The sequence below is a fragment of the Lytechinus pictus genome, chromosome 10 (assembly GCF_037042905.1).
Source record: "Lytechinus pictus isolate F3 Inbred chromosome 10, Lp3.0, whole genome shotgun sequence".
Classification (NCBI taxonomy): Eukaryota; Metazoa; Echinodermata; class Echinoidea; order Temnopleuroida; family Toxopneustidae; genus Lytechinus; species Lytechinus pictus.
The window spans coordinates 15,408,951-15,431,965 of NC_087254.1; the positions used below are offsets into that span (position 1 = coordinate 15,408,951).

At 35.1% G+C, this 23,015-nt stretch overlaps 1 protein-coding gene across 3 annotated transcripts in view; it reads right to left on the minus strand.

Annotated features, from left to right (window-relative positions):
- Positions 1-654: 654 nt before the first annotated feature.
- Positions 655-23,015, minus strand: part of LOC129270229 (rho GTPase-activating protein 17-like) — a 31,845-nt gene continuing 9,484 nt past the window's right edge. The window contains exons 5-11 of one of the 3 annotated variants that reach the window (XR_010294818.1): positions 22,558-22,639; positions 21,274-21,354; positions 20,181-20,300; positions 18,613-18,683; positions 15,233-15,515; positions 9,945-10,176; positions 655-3,362 (exon numbers count right to left, since the gene is read on the minus strand). Coding sequence is in view for 1 of the 3 variants with exons in the window: in XM_064105399.1 (XP_063961469.1) it covers positions 2,777-3,362; positions 15,233-15,515; positions 18,613-18,683; positions 20,181-20,300; positions 21,274-21,354; positions 22,558-22,639 (1,223 nt within the window). In the remaining 2 variants the exon portion in view is untranslated. Of the gene's footprint in view, positions 3,363-9,944; positions 10,180-15,232; positions 15,516-18,612; positions 18,684-20,180; positions 20,301-21,273; positions 21,355-22,557; positions 22,640-23,015 lie in introns of all 3 variants that reach the window. The other 2 variants (XR_010294817.1, XM_064105399.1) reach the window with 2 other exon arrangements.

The following is a 23,015-nucleotide window of genomic DNA, read 5'->3' on the forward strand; positions in this document are numbered from 1 at the left end:
GGTCAGATTTGGTCAAATGCCCTTCAAAGACAAAAGAGCATTTGTCGAAAATCAGTGAATCACAAAAGCAGTGTCACCCTAGACTCTGTACAAATAACATATTTGCAATTTTTCATCCGGTTCGAATCCTATCCGCTGTCTATCGTGATATGACTTGCATTTTCAAAGGAATTGGTGCGGTGTAGAAAGCGTCTGCATGGTGATTGCAAAAATATGCTTATCTTTAGTTTAAAAGTAAAAAAGAAGGATTTTCAATACAATGGAATTCATACAATCTAGACCACTACAACATTTTTTGTTCAAATCAATTTTGGTAGGTGGGTGATAAAGATTCCTTGAAAAATGCCCTGTACATGTGCTGCATCTCTAATCTTTCAATTTCATTTTTTTTTCAGTAAAAGCAAGATATTCCCATTACATGCATTGCAGGAAGCCTTGGTATAAATGACCTTTTGATGTTATGTCCCCCATGGAAACCAAAGCACTTTAAACTGATATTGCAAAAGTCATTGGGAGGTGTTCTGTTAATCACACCTCGGTTTAATCCTCGGTTTAATCCTCGTACAAACTAGAAGTTTAAACCACACTTCTATGGAATGCCGGGCTTCATATTTCTTCCATCTTCGTGGCAAAGATGTATTTATCGATTCACTGTTCAAATTCATTATATTTTGGCATTTTCTAGTACTTCCCATTTCCCGTCACAATTAGTTTTTTGGACAACTTTTTCCCGTAGAATGGGAAAAATCTTTACTTGGCAAATAGATTAACAACTGGCACTCCATAAAAGTGTAACGAAGTTAACCCTAGGATAACTAAACTATGGTATTCATCATGTGAAGTTTTGTTTGCCTTTGATTGGAAAGGAAAAGTTAATTTAAAATTGGAAACATCTTATGATTCATGAGCTTGATTCATAAAGCTGTTTTTTTTAGTTATACATAATCTTACAAATGACTAGACTAAGAAGAGTCAAAGTGCAAGTCCAAAGCTTTTTCTCATAATTCATACTTCTGATAAATTAAATAAGTGTTGATAAATTTTTGCTAGTTCATTCAAAATTGTTCAAAATCTTTTTTTTTCCTTTTATTTCATTCACAGAAAATATTAAGTTAACACTACAATCTTCGTGTAAAATACCACCTACTTGAACTGGACTTTTACATTAGCAAATAATGTAATATGCATATCTTTACAAACAGCTTTATGAATCATCCTTCAGTTTTTATCTGACTTTTATCGGCAGGGACAAGGGTCCAGTATTTCCCTAAATTTATTTCATGCCAGTAAAAGGAGACCTCTGCTCGTGTGTGTGAGAACGTTGATAATTTGCATTTCTGATCGCACTTTATTTATCCAGACAGAGTAAAATTTTGATTTAAAAGGTATTCATAGACAAGCAATACATTAGGGTTATTAAAATAGGATCATTTCTGCATCATTTGCCTCTGCCGTGTATTGCAACTTGCGCAAGGTAGAAAATAATACACAAAATTCTTCGCTTTAACTTTTTCACAGAAGCAAAAATAAAACAAAATACCCTTCAAGTTTTTGGTAGAACACTATGGAAACAACACTCATTCTTTTCTGTCAGAGCGTGGAAAATCAGGTATGTGCTCGATATGGACCTTGAAAATGTTCAATATTCTAAAATACAAAAATGATGGGAAAGGCCATGCTGCACTACACATATAGAGATAATTATTGCCAATTTGATGAGACGTTTCATCAAGAAAACAGTTCTCCCTCCTTACAGAACTACATAAAAAAAGATAAGGCCTAAAAACTTTGTCTGTTTGCGGCAATGGATGATGATCTTCTGCGTCATTCGCCATTTAAAAATATATCAGACAAAACAATGAAAGTTAGGGTCAGTTGGCATATTTTTTATATCATATTTGAATGAAAAATTAAAAGTCTGCAGGTTTGCAAAGAGTCAGTCAGGTTATAGCTAAATAATTTTTTTTTGGCTTAAGATTATATTACTGCTCTCATCTGTGAAAAACTCAGTTACAGAATTTGTCATCTTTTACAGTGTTGTACATAATTGATATCTTTTATGAATGAAGAAAATTAATTTGAAGAAATCAGAGCTTCCTCTATTTCATAAAATGGTACATGTTTGTAGGGAGGGGAAACAGGGGGTAAAGGAAAATGACATGCAAATAAATTGACCAGTCATAAAATATCATCTCACTCTAACCCTGTAGACTCTCAAATATGATTCAACAACAAAAAAACTATGCAATAATTATCAAAACAGAAATATATGCAGCATGGCCCAACATCAATATCAATAAATATTTCATATACATGTAACATGAACAACAATATTTGATCTCAAAAAAGATATAGTTTCATATTTCTGTACACATAGTATATTCATCAACTATAAGCCTTCAGACGAGATTCCATGGTGTACACAAGCAGAAGAAAGATTGCTCAATCGAAGTGATTTGCACAAGATGGCCGCTGTTTGCTCCCAGGAGAAGTACCCGCGGACATGGTATGAAAATACATTGTATATAAATTGGAAAAATTACGTAACATTTTATATAGATTGTGTAGTCTCAAGAAAGTATCTTGAAATAAGAAGAGCGGATGCTTTACACACAAAATAAACAGAGCAGTTAGAATCTGTATCTATCCGTGGTTGTCAATACAACTATATCATGGCTAGACGTAATTTGGCTATAAATGAAGTGACGTATGCTGCAGGAAACAGAAAGGTATCTCAAAGTCATCTCTAAAACAGCTACATTTCGGCTTGCCCATGTCACAAGTCCGTATCAAAACTATTTTGGTTTTTCACACCGTCCTTTGTATCTGCTGTCTTGGGGGTAGGAGGCGGGGGAGGGGGGAGCATGGTAGGTCTTTGTATCGCTGCTGATTTAGGTTTGCTGTTCGGCGAAGGGGGATTCGGCAACAGGACAGTCCCGTCGACACTATCCCGCCCCGAGCCTGGACGCTCCTTGGTAGGACTAGGTACTGCAACTATGGGTTTATCGGGCTTGGTGGGTTTTTCGGTGATGGGCGGTTTGTCGGCGATGGTGGGCTTCCCTGCAATGACCGGTTTGTCGACCTTAGGAGGCTTCCCCGCGACGGGGGGCTTATCGGGAGGGCGTTCCGGCTTGGATATTGAGCCATTTGTTGTAAGCGGGTTGGACTCGCTTCCTTTCCTTGTTAACTCGGGACTGCTATGATTGTTTTGAGTGTTCTGATTGGACGTCTGCGCTCCCGGAGGCTGGGTATTCCGCGTCAAGCTATTTGTCGGTGAAGGGCTCGGCGATACACTGACGGGTGGGGGAGGGGCGTGGGCTCTCTTTACTGACTTCCTAGGAAGTGTAGAGTTTCTGATGGGTCTGGCAAAAAAAAATAATAATCACAAAAATTACAAGTTAATTTACATAGTAGTGCTAATCATTAACTTTTTTGTCAATTCAGCATTTTGCACATAAATATTAACTAGTCGCTCATCAAAATGCATGATTTTTAAGAAAGAGACACATCATGGTTTATAACAAAATGCATTGAAAGAAAACAATATCACATCAACATCACATAACAAGTAAAACCCAGACCAAAGGCACATACGTTTGAAACTTGACAGAAAAAAAAAAAACGAACAAGATAAAAACAACACCAAAAGATATGCAAGACTGGATGAGAAATGAAATTACATGAATGAGCAAAATACCAATTTTTTTAAAGAACAAAAGGAAGAAAATAAGAAAGGAAAAAGAAACCAATTGAATATCATATTCGTAACAGCACATAACTACTATCACTGGCTCAACTTTTGCAGTTTATATGAATAAGTATTACAACACAATGGCAAAGAAATGAAAAGACATTGCTCAATGAAACCAATCTATTGCTTTAATAAAAGAATCTCTACATTGCTATGTAACCAAACTTGAAAGCAGAACCAAAACTACTGTGATCCATGACAAAATAAAAAGAAATTAATGACGTTTTTAGTGCATTTGAATGTAAAAATTATATCATGAATTATGAATAATAAAACATGGAATAAAAACATTAACACCAAGCATGGAAAATTGTGAATAGGAACAGAATGAAACAAAAACTCATCCGTGCAAAGATGCGACAGCAATAAATGCAGGTGACGTGAAAATGATCACATTGAACATCATGAACAATGAAATATGATGAAATCATAAAATGGGAAAAATAAGAATAAAGATAGGAATAGAGATAAAGGGACTATTCAGGGGGGGGGGTTGTTTCAAAATGTATGCAAGGGCATAGGCTGGGGGGTGCACCCTCCCTCTGAGGCAGAGGACTTCCGACACTGGTAAGCAAAACAAAATTTGTACCACTTCTTCAGCTTTCAACAGCCTATTTTCCAAACTTGAGTTCCACCTCCCCAAAATGTGCACCCCCCCCCGATACTACTTTACTTCCACCTCCCCATGCTCAAACCAGCCTACGCCCTTAGCATGGTTGGGTTACACGTTGTATACTGTCAATTCAAACCCATTCTATATGACATTCTGCATTCACATCACAAGGATAACATGGGGGTGATTCAAGGACAGCTCAAATCAATGCTAAAAAGGACCAATCCTTTCATTTAAATGCATGTATCTAACTTTAAAATGTTTTGTAAAATTTCATTTGTGAAAATTCAAGACCCTATTTGATAGTGTTATAACTGATTGTATAGCAGGCCAAGACTGCCATAATTTGACACCTTCAATGTGTACACATAATATGTAGCATGAGATGCATAGGTGCAGACTACTCTGCCTGTACACACATTCGAGATGATGAATTATGGCATTGCTGCCTATCCATAGGTTAGGTAGACACTGAATCAATACTACTCTTGAAAGAATGACGTCCAGAAATATGGTCTATGTGGGACTAGTGGAAGTTACTTGGGTATGTTTTGAGGACTGAATCCAATTCCTAAATTGCTTGTACTACTAGTACCTGGGGGCCGTTTCATAAAGCTGTTCGTAAGTTAAGAGCGACTTTAAGAACGACTGGTGAACCTTTCTTACGCGCTTAATCATCGCCACTGAATATATCATTTACCACAAGAAAGGATCACTAGTCATTCTTAAAGTCGCTCTTAACTTACGAACAGCTTTATGAAACACCCTCCAGGCCTACATGTACACTTGTACTTGAACAGTAAGGCCAGTATCCCATTCTTGGCTTACGAAAAAAATTGAATTGAAAAAACTCTCCTTTTTTCTCAAATATCCTGCTGGCGATTAATTTCATAAACATTGTAAACTGGCATTATATAGACTAGGGTGATACATGGCAACCAACCTTTCAAGCTAATCAAGGAATTTACTATCATCATCAGAGAATGACAGATTATCACAAAAAAAAAAAACTTGATGAATAAATGACTGAGGGCACATTGAAAACACACAATTTAATTTTAACTAATCAGAACCGTGCATTTAAGACTTTGTGTATGATTTTTCTAATTTGTGTTTAAACACATTTCTTTCTGCAATGGCCACCTGGTCTATATTTCTATGATTCATTTTGGAAACCAAATATTTGATTTTAAAAAGCAAAGGTGAAATGTTATATACTCTGATTACATTGTGCCTTCTCCAAGAATAGGATAGGTATTAAAACAAGGGAGGAGCTTCTATAAATGTATAACGAAAATAATAAACATTTAGTTCATGTACAGTGAGTATTATGTACCATTTTATTTCTAGGCGCTTCCAAAAGAAGCTAAAACATTGATAGCCCGGGTAACCTTCTACATTGCAAAATTAAAGAAATAAATTCTTGCCAGGTATACCTCAACTACCTCAACTGGGTTTAGCCCAACATAATTTGGACCAATTTCTTGCTGAAGGAAATTACGCCATGGCTGGGATATGAACCCATGAACCTCTGTTTCAAAGTCCGCAGACTAATCCACTTCACTTATGTATGTACATGTATGTGTATACATGTTGAAGATGATTTTTTGCAATTGTGATTATTGAAAAAATTTAATACAGTACCTGGCATGATGCAATATGGGCCCCCATTGCAATCTCTATATCATTCCCAGCACCATAAGCATATAAATATGACCATATGAGATATGACTTCCCAAAATGCTAAAAATTTGACTATCACAAATATAGATTGTAAAGATAGTGTTTGAATATGTCAAGGAAAGATGTATAAAGAGAAAGAGACAGATATGCAGTGTGAAAGAGCTGGAGAGAGGGGAAATAAATTTGAGAGGGCCGGGGGGGGGGGGGGGGGGGCAGAAAGGAAAATGAAGAGAAAGACAACTGCTTTAGAAATGGTGAAATGAGGCAGGGAAAGCTAGAAAAAAAAGATCATCTGAAAGAAAGAACGGTAAAGACAAGGATATAGTATGGAAAGACTGAGAGCAAAGGAGAACAGGATAGATACGGGTTGTATTCAATGTCAATTTTCAAATTTATAAAAGCAACATGAATCTCGATTCAAAATCCATTTTCAAAAGCAGATATAATGAGAAACAAAGGGTGTGTTAAACGTCCCCCATTCCTGGTTGTAAAAGTAAACATCTTTCAGATGGCATTTCGGAAGAAAATTTAAACACCAATAAAGTTGTGTTTGGATTTTACGACCTTCGGCATCGCGAATGCAACAAAATGCGACGCTGAACACGATTGAGTTTCAAAACATCTTTTAATTTGCTCTCGCAGTGGAAGCCAAACAAGCACATGCCAGAATTGATCTTTGTTCTGATGCAGTAAGCTGCACTAAGAAGAGAGGGAAATTTAAAGACGATTGACATATCATTAGCTTTGATATTTACTTTTCCGAAACTAAACGGTGCACTGCTGATCCTGTCTGCGTTCTGTGTTTTCTCTATTGCGTTTTCAATCATGATTCATGTTGCTGTTTAAATTTGAAAATCGACATTGATCACACCCACAGACAGATAGAGAGTGGGAGAGTAAGTGAGAGAGAGGGGGAGAGATACACGGACAAATAGAGAGAGATGATAACACAAACATTAAATGAAATGAAGAGTACATTATATCCCACCATGCCTTGTGAAATGGATACATGATGCACCATTCATTCTTTGTCATGCTCATCGTAACCACTTATTTGTCCATTCTGTGCTTCGATCATCTTGAAAAAATTGATTTTCAAACTTCTGTGCCTCAAGTCTGGATCTAAACACTAAATATCTTCTTCATCGAACTATTTCCAAAATAAGTTCCTATAAAGTCCCTTGGTGGTTGGGACAAACTTTGATTTTCACCCCACAAGATCTGAAATTCCCCCTCCCCGTTTAATTTACGGTTTCACAATCACTATAGCTGTTCATTCAAATTTATATCAGGTTATTAAGGAAAAAAAATATCCCACCTGCTCCAACAAATCACACAGAATTCTTAAAAATTCTATGCAAACTTGATTTTCATACTACAATACCCAAATAAAATGCCATTGTTAATGCATATTTACACTTTTATAATGATAATTTTAATCCATATCAGTTGACTCTTTGCATCTCTAATTTGAATATTCATAAAAAATTGAAGAAAAAAAATATGTTAGGATTTCTTGAAAGTACTTCATCATGGATTTTCCCCCAAGATGATCATGGTAACACAAAAGTTCATAGGACAGAGAGAGTCAGATAATTTTGTATACAGATTTTTGTTTTCCAATTTGTTCTTCATCCAGCATTATCACATTGCTTTGTAACAAGGAATCTTTTTTCTGATGTTGGACTTGCCACAGTCAGAGACACACATATATTTACACAATATATGTCTTAATAATATGATTTAAATCTTTATACAGTGCGTCCCAAAAAAAACTATACACTTTTGAAATGGCTGCCAAATAAAAAATATATCACTTTGGGGGAAAACACTTACATACATGGAAGCCAATAAAGTCAACTTTAAAATGACACCAAAAAGTTGGAAAACTATTCATGATTGAGCGAGCACTGCCCACTAAAACAAAGGGTATGAAAATTAGGGTGGGCAGGAATTAGCCTTCCAATTTCTTTCAGTTTTTGAGATGCGAGTCCCTTGGAACTTGCAAAGTTGATGATGTTTTGATAAATCAATGATCAAGCATTATCAATTTAGGTTTTTAGAGCAAATTTTAAGAATTATTAAATTGAAATTTAATGTATGAGTGAACATGAAATACAATTTTTCACTTTTTAAGTGGATCTCAGCAATGTGTTCATGGAAGTCAGAATAGGGATAGGACTTAGGTGGGGGAAGTAGGTTGACGGGATATGGGTCAACAGAACACTTAACCCCCCCCCCCCTCTCTCCCTCTCTCTCTCTACCCCTTTCACCCCTCCTGAGAGACTAGCCTTTGCTAGGGTGAGCAGGAATTAGCCTTAATTCCATTTTTTTTTAGGTGAGTCCTTTGGAACTTGCAAAGTTAAGGGTGTTATGCTAAATTACTGATAAATGGAGATCCGTTTTGGTTTCTTAAGCAAATTTCACGAGTTACTAAATTGAAATGTAATGCATGAGTAAACAGGAATTGTAATTTTAGTGTAGCATTTTTCGTTTATTATGTGGATCTTAGCAAGTGTGCTTGTGAGAGTCAGAGTAATGTGATGGTACCTGTTACATGCAAGGGGATGAGATAGGGTAAGACTGGGTTAAAGGGGCATTCTTCTTTGTGTTCTCTTACAAATTACATGTCATGTACTCACCCCGCCCTCCACCCCTTTCTTTCTCTTGGTTGGTATCTAAAACTTAAAATGCCAAGTGACTGATGGTTGATGGGTCTTTCTTTTCCATTGAATGATTTATTAAGAACTTGACTAATTATGATAATTTATGAAATCATTTATTGAAAAAGTTGAATGTTTGATTGATAATTTATTGAAAAAGGTGAATATTTGATTGATGACATTGATTGAGTTTATTTACTAACAGATTGTTGATTGAATGATTGATAGATAAAAGTTGATGATCTAATTTTCAGAATTTATTATCAAATTGACAGTCCGCTTTGCACTTAATGCGTACATGTAATAGCAATCAGTCTCAATCTCAACAGGAGGGGGGAGGGACGGACCTGTAGGAGGGAGGCTAAACGTTCTGTTGACCCTTTTCCCATCAGCTTACTTCACACACTGAAGTCATTTCTTACCCCTATTCTCCTGACTCCAATGAACACACTGCTGAGACCCACATTGTAAGTTAAAATGCTTCACTAAAGATTGCAATTCATGCTCACTCATGCATGGAATTTCAATTTGATAATTCATGAAATTTGCTCTAACAATTTAAATTGATAATGAATGACCATCAATTCATCAGAACACCCTCAAGTTTGCAAGTTCCAAGGGACTCGCCTCTCAAAAACTGGAAGAAACCGAAAGGCTAATTCCTGCCCACCCTAATTTCCATACCCTTTGTTTAAGCGGGTAGTGCTCACTCAAGCATGAATAGTTTTCCAACATTTTGGTGTCATTTGAAAGATGACTTTATCGGCTTTCCATATGTATAAGTCTTTCCCCCCAAAGTGATATACTTTTTATTTGGCAGCCATTTCAAAAGTGTATAGTTTTTTTTGGGACGCACTGTAGAAACATGCAATTCAAATTAAAAAAAATTGTTGGATTAACTGCAAGAATCACTCTCTTTTTTATATAATAAACAAGTAAAAAATGTGCATTAACATGTTGTTTTGAAAATTACAAAGAAGTTCCGCAAGGATGAAAAGATCGTTTATAAAATAAAACTCGGTTACAAAATGATCTATCATACCAATGTAAAGGAAAAAAAAAAGATTTTCACATTTTTTCTTGTAGCTCTGTGATTGCAATGGCAGTGATGGAATGGTTACTTTTGTGTAAAGTTTGGCCATGAGATGCGCTTGATTTTGATCATCGTGTGTGGAGAGCGGGTGGGATAAATTCTTCCGTGATAAATCTACGAGAACAAAATGCATTTATGTACCTAAATAATGGACATGCTGCATGCATCGCTACAAGGAGGCACTACGGACGGCTAGTGGTCCTAGAGTGAGTTGGTTTTGGGCGGTGGGCGAGGGGGTGGGTAGACTGGACTCTTAGGGGTGCTGGAGGAGGGCGGACGGTCACCCTTGGGGGGCTTAGGCGGTGGTGGTGGCAGAGGTGCTCTTCGTTTGGTGAAGTTGACTCCAGGTTGGTTGTGACCGGCGGGGCTGTGGCTACTGGGAGTGGCACAAATAGGTTGGGGTTATTCAAAATTAGGTGCAGGTTAAAGACAAGGGATCGATTCCATGCCAAACTAAAATAGAGACAGAAAAAAAGAACTGATGCAACGTCTCTGGCAGTCTCGCCTGCATATATGCTGTATTACTGAAGTGCGCTTAGAGCCTTTTGATAAAATAAGTTAAGCGCTATATAAGTGAGTTTAGTTATTATCATCACTATGCATGCTAGCTAGTCTGTAAACACAGACCCTTGGTTTTTGCATAGTGCATAATGTGCAGTCTGCAGTAGTGAGACTAGATTCTCTATGTACTATGGCTGGCTTTCAGAGACAGAGAGTTTGGCATCTAATAATCACTCTTAATATGGTATAATAAGCCAGTTCACGGTTAGCTCATGATCAACTTTTCTCAAATGACCTTTGTGATTTTTCATTAGGATAAGCACTATCATTTTCAAATGTAGATGTTGCGTAAGCTTTACGGTAGAGTATTGAAATTCTAAGAACAAAAGGCATTGTATAGACAAGGTGACTAGAATAGTAGTACATCAGGGATAAAGTTTGGAAATCTGTTTTATTGTCTGCCTTTGGCACATTTGACTATTGTTTAGGCTTCTGTCAAATACCAGTGATTATGAAGGCTATATTTATTACTCTTCTGCTTGGATGTGATAAAATGAATATTTTGAAAGGAATACATGAATAATCATCAAATCGCAAATGCCTATGTCAGTGAATTTGAAAGCCACCTTCATGGTTTATCTCAAATGACCTTTTTCTGCTCGTGCCCAGTTTACAACCGTGAACAGGCTTATTAGTTGGTTAAAGTGTTAAACATAAGTCTGTGCTTACCCAAATAAGAAATAATCATTATCTTAGGGGCTAATTTTCTTTTCCACACATTGGAGAATTTTGGGGGCTACTTTTTAAGGGCTATAAGTAATTGTGGAGTAAAAGCAAACATTATTCTTCTGCCACAATTAGAATATTGATTTTTTAGAATATTGTTTGTGACAGATCTTGGGGTGACTCTAGAAAGACATGGGCAGGGCATGCATTTTGGGGTAATTTTAGGGGCAATTGGGGCTGTCACGAGGGCAAAATCACCTGTCGCTCTCATGTATTTCAAATGCTGGTGCTTACAGACTACATCATATTTTTTTTTTTTATAAACAAGGTTCAAGGAATAGGGACATGAATAGAAATTACCATTTACTTACAAAACTATGACAAAATATTAATTTTCATCCAAGTCTTTGATTTAAAATGACCTTTGACCTTGATTCAATTACCTGAATGCTGAGATAAAAGCTGATACTTGATCCTCCTTATATAATAGCCTCATGGAACATGAAAAGCAATTTAGATCAGTAATTTTGCAACATTATATAAAAAAAACGTTTGTAAATAAAAACCAAAGTTTGTTGACCTTGACAAAAAATGTTATTCAATTATTATATCATTTCTGAAATTTAATAAACACCTCACACAGATTTCATTTAATTAGATTAGAGATAATGAGCAAAAACTTAAATTTTATTAAAGTAATGTGATCTGAAATATTTGATCTTGATCTTGACCTAGCTACCTAACATTACACTTGTATAAATGATGAAACTAAATAAACATTATATCAAAGTTTAGCAGAATAAAGACTGAGGATTCAAAATCATCTTGAACATTCAAAATATCAATCTTTGGATTGATACAAGGATTTTAATTTTGTACAATTTTGTTGACCCCAAATTGGCCCTAGACCATTACCTCTAATCCAAAATTTGATTAATAAATTTTGGCAATACTTGATTGCCATTGCAAAGGACAATGGCTTTTAAAATAAATCTTGAAAAGTCAAAATCTTTACCTTGGTAATTTTTGTTAATACTGATACCATACCGTAGTCAAAGTCCATTCTGAGAATGACCTTAATTGACCTTGATCATGTGACCTGAAACTCTTCCCAAATTACAAGTAACACCTGACTGTATCTGAAGTTTTGTAAGTCCTAATACCTTCAAAGCTATGATGACATTTAAAAAACTCAACACTGGTTGAGATTTGATGTTGACGATGCGGCTGTCTGCAAAGCCACGCCTCTGTCGCGCTTATGCTATGCAGGCGAGACAAAAATAGGTACATCTAATAGCGATAAGAGATATAATGTACATGTAGTATTAAAGGAAAATAGGAAGATGTGAGAGAGAGTGGGAAGGCAGAAATATTAAGGAGACAGAGAAAATAAGAGGGAGAAAATGAGAAGAGAGATGGGGGGGGACAGAAGTTGCATTAAAGAAAGAAAGTAAAATAAGACCAAAAGAATCAAACATAAAGATAAACACATGGTAAATGAAATGTAAAAAAGGGACTGCCAAATTTGAGAATTGAGAATAGATTTTCCCCCTAGTTTTGACAGGGGGGGGGGTGAAAAATAAGAAGCCAATGCAAAACGGAAGCATGAAGAGGAGATGGAGGGTTCAGAGGAAATATAAGAGAAAGAAATAAGGAAGGAAAAAAAATACGCTAAATAAAAACAGTGGTTAGAAAAAAAGACACATCATTCCACTTCATATGATTTTGGGAAAATGCTGAGAAATACCAATATATATGTAGTAAACTCAGGACTTTTTCCACAATAACAATATTTTCATTTTACACAACAGTGCAATGGTCACTATATAGGTGAAATCTATTACATGTACTTTATTAACATTCTGAATCTGTACTTCTGATATGCTAACAGATACACATTTCTATTTATGTGGATTCCTTTTACCAATGAAGTATATATGTCAATTTACTCTGTATCAATGTATTTTGACATTATTTGGAAATAAATTCAGTTCAGTTCAGTTCTTTTTCGTAAATCTTTTTTTCTTTGCTTGTCCATAATACAGTACCTTATTGGTTCATGAAAAAAAATTGTGAAAATGTAATATGATAGGTTTTAATTTAGAGTTTATCAATCTATAATTAGGAAAAAGGGTTTTAAAATAAGAACCTGTCTTAAATCCCCAACAGGAAAATTTCTTGAAAATTCTTTCTTTGTTTTTGTAAACAATATTTGCATTACATCAAGACATGACCCAATATCATGATTGAATATCATGTGCACAATGTTGTCAGTCAAACTTAGAATATTTAATGATAAAAAGATTGAATATACTTTTCAAAACATTGTTCAAAAAGTTTTTGAAAAAGATTAGATCATTTATCTAGAATATTATCATCAACTTTGCAAGTCCCCCCAAACATGCCATTCACATTAACTAGAGCCAATTTTACATCTAGGTGAAATTCCTAAGCATTACAAAAGCCATATCACTATAAGTTTGCTATAAAAAGCATTTCAATACATCTATATTCAGTATTATGCTATATGTCAAGATAACTAAAGCTAAGCCTATGAGTATTTATGTTAAATGCTATAATACAACATGGCAGCTGTAATGACAGATATATACATGTGAAGCGGAATGATGCTAGCTAACCACAGAAAACATTTAATGATAAAACAAGAGGAGACAGATAATATATTACTGACAAAGTAATTACACATACAGAATATAATGAATAAAATAATAAAGTAAACATTATTACATGTAGATAGGAGAGAAGTTAAATCACTGGTAGTAAGGGATTAGAATATGGGTTTACATAGCACTAATCTCTTCCGAGTGGACGACCAGAAACTGTAATGCCTCCGGAAAGACAACAAAATTACTATATCCATAATTCATACATAATTACTTCTCAAAGTTTCTTTTAAAGAGTGCACATCTACACAATGCCAAAGCCGTTCAAATATGTGATATAAAATTCTTATAAAGAGTATTTACTCATTTGTTTTTCATGTTTGTATTTTGGAATCGCATTATGTCTTGATAATCAATGATAGTGCTTATTGTGACTTTTTAACTTGAAACTGAAAAGTTGGACTAAATCTATTATGGGAATTATTGCTATTGCCAAAATCATCATCATCATCATCAATATCATCCTCACAACTATCATTATGATCATTAGTAGTAGTAGTATTTTTATTATCAATATCATATCATAATAACACCACCACCATCATTATCATCTATCATCATCATCATCTTCATCATCACCATCATCATCATCACCATCATCATCATCACCAACAACATCATCATCATCATCAATGGATAAGGGGTCATTTGAAGGGAAATTTTGCCCTAAATACAGGAACACTGCAAAAACAATAGTTTCTCATTAGTAAAAATAATAATAATTAATTGATTAATAACAAATAATCCACCAAAAGCAAAGACACAACAAACAGAGAAGCAAAATAATAAAAAACATCACAAAATATTCAAGGAGATGAAAAAAGAACGAGGATTTCAAAAATTAATATTCCAATAATACAAAAACACATTAATTAAATCCCATCAAAAGTAACTTCAAGAAGTACATGTATGACAATGTTTGCGCATGTATCAGGCCATTCATGGGAAAGGTACTAAATACTAGAAAAGGCATTGGCAACATGCATGCCAGCATTGTGCAAATTATCACTCAGTAAAAATGTAAAGAACAAAAAAAAATGAAATGTGATGTTTCTTGAAGGCATAGTTCTATTTCGAAAGCTCCAGCGAGTGTGACACACATTTCTGACTGTAAAGAGTTTTATTTTACATTTTCATTCTTAACGATCATAGCGATGAATAAATAAATGACCATTCATTCTGAATTCCTTCATTTTTTGTGAGTTGGAGAGGGGGGGGGGGGGTTACATTATGAACATAGAGAAGTACATGTACAGAGAAAAAAAACACGCTCTGAAAGCAGAATGTACATGTACCAACATGTATATAAAGACTTAATCAGTATTAATTGCAAAATGTGAGCAACTACACAAGTCACAGTGTTTATGGACTCTTCTAGAGCTATGGCCTTCAAAATTACTCTAAAACTACCCTTATCTGTACATGCACATGCAATGATATGAACACTATATGCAAATGAACATCCATAACTAATGCATATTCATGAGATATATGTTAATAAGACCCTATCATGCTTACTTTTCAGGTGGACCGATGCCGTCTATGGTGACCAAAGGTGCAGTCTGCGAGGGAGGGGGTGGAATGGCGGTAGGAGGGTTGGGCGGGGGACCCGGCGGGGGGCCGGGCGGGGGACCTAGGGGAGGGTGCGATGAAGGGACGGAATGGGTCGTTGTGGCATTGGAGGCGGATACCGGAGAAGGCGTGGTCCCGTCGGGAGTCTTCGGCGAGAGCGAGTTGGAGTCTGGTATCGAATTGGTTTTCGGTGAGGGTGTCGGCGGTAATGGCACCGGAAAATCCATCTCTGTGGGGAGGGGGGTTATATAATAGAATAGTGGCCACCTTCATCCCTATAAAAATCATTTCTTATTCTGGTTTTCTAGCTTACACTAGAAGGGAGCTTGTTCTATTCCATGGTAGCTACAAAGTAAAGTAGAAAACTTTCTTTCCCCAAATTTCTTTCACACGTCTGACGATGGAAAAGGTAGAATTGTTTGTTCATAAAGGTCCCCCAAATCAATCATTTTACCAGGCCTAAATGAAAACTTTATGCCCCATTGGAACTTGCTATTTCTGATCAGTCTATGTTATATTGAGTCAAATGGGGCATGATCAACAATTCTTTGCTTCATGGGTATTGTCAGGAGTAGATCACGCGGTCCCTCTGGGAATACTGACGGCAGCTAAATGTTGATTGTTAATCTGTTGTGATCATTTAGATATATGAATGTCAAATGACCAGATGTGCTCTGTATAAATGTTGTTGAGTGAGCCAAAGTCACTGTGTGCATACAATATATAATCACATCCAAACTGACAATATTGAAACATTAACAGAAAATGTTTGAAGCATTTTGCAAGGCCTAATATCATATAGTTAAGAACAAAAAAAAATTTTTTGCTTTCCTTAAATCTTCTTTGAAAATAAATATATAATAATGTGACTTATAAAGCGTCAAATCCACTCTGTAGAGTGCTCAAGGCGCATAGACAGCTATAAAGAATTAAATTTAAAAAAATTTAGAAGATTTTTAAAAGTCACGACAGAGGTACATTTTTGATGAGTAATATTGATTACAATTTGTGCAATGAGTGATATTGCTGCTATATACAGTATTTGTTGCAAGTATGCAATATATTAATAGCCCAATTCCAGAAAAGGATTTAGAGCTAACATATGTATGCACACACGTGGTCAGGGCTTTCTGGTGCAATTGTTATATCATATGTTCCTGAGTGAAATGGGGATAAGATTGATCCTGTATGTTCAATACCAATAGGGAGAGAAAAAACTCTTCTACTGAAAAAAAAACACAAATCAATTCCCCTTTCCTAAATAAACAAATATTAAGGCAGCCCACTTCAATGTAGTACTATAAAAAGAAGCATTTGGAATGCACTATGAATAAAAATATTCAATAATATTTGTGCACAATTCAACATCCTTTCATTAAACTTTTATGTTCAATTAAAAGGGGTGAAAATTTTGACAAAAACATTCTCCTTTCGCATCCTTATACTCCATTCCATGCGAACAACTTACAACTGTTCCAAACTTCGGAGTAAATTTGGCGAACTTCTGGTTTGTGAAACACTGAATGACAATTTTTTTTTTTTCGAATCAAAATTTTATTGCTATGGATACCCCATTTATCTTGTATCCCCTTTGAAAAACAAGAACATTTTCAACTATATTCCAAGATGCATTCCGAATGCTTCTTTTTATAATAGCAGAGCTGCATGGACCTTCCTCTAACACCAACTAAAAAGACAAAATTCATGCTAACATGGTAGATGGAAGTGAATAGAAAGATAAAATTCAATTCATTCCCAAATAATTCAATATATCATCAAAAACATTCACTTGAAGAAAGACATTTTAATTTGGCCATGCTTGAGAAATGATGCATTGTTCAGACAGTAAATATTAAAGTTTGGAAGATTTCCAAAATCAAGTTGGCATAAAAAAAAAACTAACGTAATATTCAGACAATTTCATTTCTAATGCTGTTACTTTGCCAACAGCAAAAGAATATTGCACCAACATTGGATCTGTAAGCATCCTTAAAACTGGTATCTTTAATAATTGTCAGGATACGTTTGCCATTAGTAGTCTAAATGAGGTCTGTATAGTACTCCAATTTATGCCAGAATTAAGCAATTAATGAATCTTAAGACTGGTCATTTCCAACACTTATGGATTTTGAAATTTTGATTAAGACCTTGTGAAACAGGAACTGAGCTCAAATTCAGACTGGACAAACAGTACGATGCACAGTAGCGTGTATTATCTTACACTATTAGGGATTATAGAAGGGTATACCGCAAAAAAATCTTGACTTGTGTCTGAGAGGAAGACATTAATATCAAAATCACTATCTAAACCCCCTTGGAACCAATGCATCATTTCTGTACATAAAACAATCTATCACGCGAAAAGAGCCTGAACATGATCTTCATTAAAATAAAAGACATAAGTGCAATAGAAACTGTTGATAGATGGAAAGTGAGAGTCGGGCCTGCATAAATCTCACCACAATGCAATTTGGACAGTCATTAAGAACAATAGTTGATCTTTAGTTGGGATGTCATGCACAGATATATCAATAAACCTGTACAATTGGGTGCATGGTACAGATAATAGGGAAGTAAGGCTCATATTTCTTGCTTCTCCTAAAATATGTTTTTCCCAAAATTACTTAAGTACTCAATGTAGATTGGTGGAACTATATACATGTACATATGAGGTCAAAGGTTGACATCATACACACAAAAATACTCATTGCCAGAAACTAAAAATCTACAGTCTCTTTAAAAGGTATTTGTGGAAACCAAAAGAATGTTGGTATTGAACCTACATGTAAGAACTAATAGTACTCTTTCATTGGACTTTACTTTATATCAGTGAGATTCTTTTCTAAAATCAAAATATTTTAGGGATATTGAAATTAATCTTGATACCACGTTTTGCTAACTTTCCTAACCATAATTTAAATTGATCTTTAGTTTTGTTGTACAGTTTGATAAATGAAACAAAGATATACATGTATGTTTGTTAACATTTGACCTCAAATGTATGTGCAGTTAGCATATTTTTGTTATTACTTCAGATTACGTTCTAACTGTTATTTTTCTACTTTCCCAGTTATAACCATTACTGTGCTAAGCTATCTTATAGGAAAGAGAGGTGGGAGAAATTATGGCCTCCTTTTCGTCGCTATCAATATGATTGTGATTTTCCCGAAGAGAAATACAGGCTTAAATTTTTTTTTTTTAAACAGTAGCTGTGACATTACACATCAATCCTCACATTCCCTTGCCTATCTAAAACTATCAGTGGATAATTGTCTGATTATTGATTGAAATATACCACTTTGTTACCATAGTAACAAGATGCTTACCTCCCGGAAAGTACCATTCTGCGTGCGAGATGAAGGACTCTACGATGCCTGGCGCTGCTCCTATTGATGTCCTGGTAGGCGCAAGGAAGGAGAGAAAATAGATGACCAAAAAAAAGAAGAAAAACCATCAATTACTTTCAAACTGATTCATGAAGAATATAGATGACAAAAAAGAAAAAATAGATTAAAAAATAGTTGCACAATGATTCAGAATAGCTATAGATTAATTGAATTCGATTTCTGTACGTGCTTTACGATGACAATATTCAGGATCATAAACAAATGATAACAGCAAATAAAATAGTAATACATGTAGTAATGATTGTACAATTTATATACAATAAAACAAATATATCAGGCTTTGAGAAAGTATAGTGGAATTATATTTATCCGAGGTTGGTCTGGCAATGACTATTTTTCCCGAGGGGCGAAGCCCCGAGGGAAATTTAGTAATTCTGCCAGTCCAACCGAGGATTAATAATTCCCACTATGCTTTCAAATGAAACGCTTGATATATTTGTTTTATATCCTACTTTTAATAATTTATAACCAAAGTCTATGCGCTGAGCTTGCAAAGTCCGGTTACTTGCGTCGAATTACCTACTTTTCTCCGAGCCACCGCGCTCAGCGGAACGCAGATTAGTGCCTGCGCCGACGCATCGCTGGACTTGCCCGAGAGAGAGAGCGCACTGGCCGGTTCGCCCGAGAGTTTAGCTAGATATCCAGTTTTGGGAAATAATGACGTCAGACCTCGATATATATCCAAAAATATATAGAGGTCTGACGTCACGCAACATCATAGTTGAAATATATTAGGTCACATGATGCTACTTGAACCAATCACTATACAGGATTTACTCTATGTAGGATATAATATGTTCTATGTAACGTGGTCCTTATAGCACCTATTTCTAGTACTACATAAGCTGTATCATTTAGAAATCTACTCATAGGTTAACAACTTTCACAGTAAACACATTTCAACTGCTAATAGTGACATCTTTCAGATCCATGTTTCATAAGGCTTACTATTAAATAATGATCCACTGATATCAATAGTTATTGCCATGGTTACAATCACCATGGTTACAAAAGTCAGCAGCAGACCAAATATCAATGCACGATAAAATTAACCAATACTTGCCAGTGACAGAGTATTGAGTCATACAAAATTGGGCTTGGGACCACGAGTTAAAACATCAGACAGCACTTCTTTCTACACTTTTGCATTGCAAATTATGTAGACATACCTGGGTCCCGTAACACAAAGGTTAGCGATTGATCGCTAATTTCAAAGAACAATTAAGATTGGTTCATAGTCAGTCTACTTAGCAAAATGCGCATGCAACGATGATCTTGATTGGTCATTTCATTTAGCGATTAATCGCTAATCTTTGAGTTACGGCGCCCAGGTTAAAACTTCAGAGATATTGTAGGCAAAAGACAAAAGTGCATGTTGAATTTGATACACCCAGTCATTATATTACTATGATAATCAAGTATGATTGTATGAAGGAAATATAATAGTATTCAGAACACTGGCAGCAGAATTTCTTCATCTATCTCACCCTAAATCGTCCTTTTCAGACCAGAGCATGTTTGGTGCTATTACTAGTGAAAGATTTGACGAGTTCATCTTGTTCTTATCGCTCCTGTCCGCTACTACCTTCAAGAACCGACAAAGATACCTGTAGGGGGTTAAGAAACAACCAAGAAATACAATAATACTGGGAGACATTCTATGAAAATAACCAGCACAAGCTAAATGTCAGTTCTGGCAATATCAATAATATACTTGGCCTTGATTAGCTGACAAGAAGTGGTCCTACTGTTATATATAAGGTTTAATTTGTAGGCAGCAAATTATTAAAGGTCAAGTCCACCCCAGCAAAATGTTGATTTGAATAAATAGAGAAAAATCAAACTAGCATAACACTGAAAATTTCATCAAAATCGGATGTAAAATAAGAAAGTTATGGCATTTTGAAATTTTGCTTATTTTTCACAAAACAGTTGTATGCACAACTCAGTGACATGCAAATGAGTCAGTAGATGATGTCCATCACTCACTATTTCTTTTGTTTGTTAATATCACATGCTAATAGCACATGTTCAGGGAGGAATTCATCACTGTTTCACTTGACAATGAGGAGAAAATTTGAATATTTCATATTTCATATAATAAAATACAAAAGAAATAGTCAGTGGATGACGTCATCAGTCTCTTCATTTGCATAGTCATACCAACCAGGATGTGCATATAACTGTTTTGTGAAATTAAGCGAAACTTTAAAATGTCATAACTTTCTTATTTTACATCCGATTTTGATGAAATTTTCAGTGTTATGCTTGTTGGATTTTTCTCTTTTTAATTAAATCAATTTTTTGTTGGGGTGGACTTGTCCTTTAAGTTTCTGAGATATGTATGGATTTTTGAGACAATGCCCTACAAATTTGTGATAAAAAGCACAAACCCCATTGGAAACTTGTAAGCCTACTGTAGAACAGCAAACAACAGCTGCATGCATTGATTTTGCATGTGAAAGAGTGATACAAAGGTTTGCTGATCGCGTGTATTGAAAATGCAGTCAGCATTACCGAAGTCCGATTCTGATGACCGCCGACAAAATGACAAGTTGAAGTTAGTTAAATTTTCATTACCGTAAATTATCATAGTAGCATTTTGGGAGTTTCTCGACGACCTTTTTCAAGGCCTCTTTCTTCAGGTTTGGATCTTTGACGCTAAAAAAGAACAAGAAGATGAAATAATTTAGATTAAATAACAATAGCAACACTAATAAAGAATGAGATTATGGAACATGAAAGGGAAAGTCGATCCTAGCAAAAAGTTTGAAGCTAAACTTTAAAGGGGGAATCCAGCCTTGGTCATAAGATGCTATGTGGAAAGGAGAAAATTAAATAAAACAGAATGGTGAAAGTTTGAAGGAAATCAGACAAGCATTAAGAACGTTATAGCTGCTTTAATATTGAGATCCCTAAGACTATGTATATTTCAAATTGGCAACAGGCTAAGTAAATCATAACAAGGGGCAAGGACGACTTTCCCATAGGCCATGTACTTAATTATCAGGGATTTGTGGTGTTCTCCTAATAAAGTACCCATTCCCCTGGGGCAGTAATCTAAATATAACCCAGGAAGTTTATTGTTTTATATCCTCATGAAAGAAAAATACAATATGAAGTAAAACTTAAAAGAAAAGAAGACATTTTAGCCATTTTATGTATTGGAGTATATGGAAGAGTAGTCCTTGCCCTACATCACTATGACATAATCTATGCTGCCCATTGAAGTCTCCATGGGTATAATGATTACCAATATTAACAACTTTAAAAAATTCATAACTTTTTTTATTGTTTGTCCAATATTGTTCAAACTTTCACTTATCAACTAGTATGATTTTTCTTTTCCCTCTAAAAACAAGTTTTTATTTGGATTGGATAACCCTTTAATTTCATGACTTTCTTCTTTTACATCTGATTAAAAAAAAAAACAGCGTTACGTTTGTCTGATTTTTCCTCTTATTATTCGAATCCACTGCTTGTTGAGACAGGCTTGCCCTATAAGTTATTTTAGTTGATATATCACCATATTTCCAAGAATCTAATTATCAAAACAGACTTTGTTAATGATTCATTTCATGCAACAGTTAAGTAGTCCATCATCATTTAATATATTCCATCATTCTTATTCAATATATCTTCATTTCCACAAAGTGTTTGTCTACAGAATCCTGTTTCAAAAAGACTTATTATAATAACAAATGCATAATTTCAACAACAACTTTATTATCAGCCAATTAAATTGAAGGATTTCAGTAGCTTTAAACTATTATAGCATATTTTTTTAAATCATAACAAGGTTTATGAAAACAGGCCCCTGATATGCATTGTAGGAAACCCCTTATCACATGACACAACACTTACCTGCCCGCTTCAATGAAATCGGAATAAAGGTTAAAGGTCAATAAAGGAGCTGGAAGTTCTCTCAAATACAGCTTCAGTACAGCTAGAGAAAACAGAGAAGAAAATTGTTGAGTTGATATTCAAGGAAACATAAAAAATTCAATAAATTTTTAAAACAAAGTGAAGCATTAAAAAAGGCAGACATGAAAAATAGCAACAATAAAGTCAAACTGACTGAAGAGCAGGCAGTAGCATAGTATTGGTTGAAACAAATATCTTTGAATGCTGTGTGTACAAACAATCATTACTAGGGCTGAGTTGAAACAGGCCGTCCATCGGTTACCGACCGATGCGATCCGTCACCGGTGCGATTTCTTCCAGATTGGTGGACCGCAAAAATAATGAAATCTTTAAGAAATTCAAAGTCACCAAAGACTGAGAATATCAAACACTTTAAGACATGTTTTTCCTTATCTAGA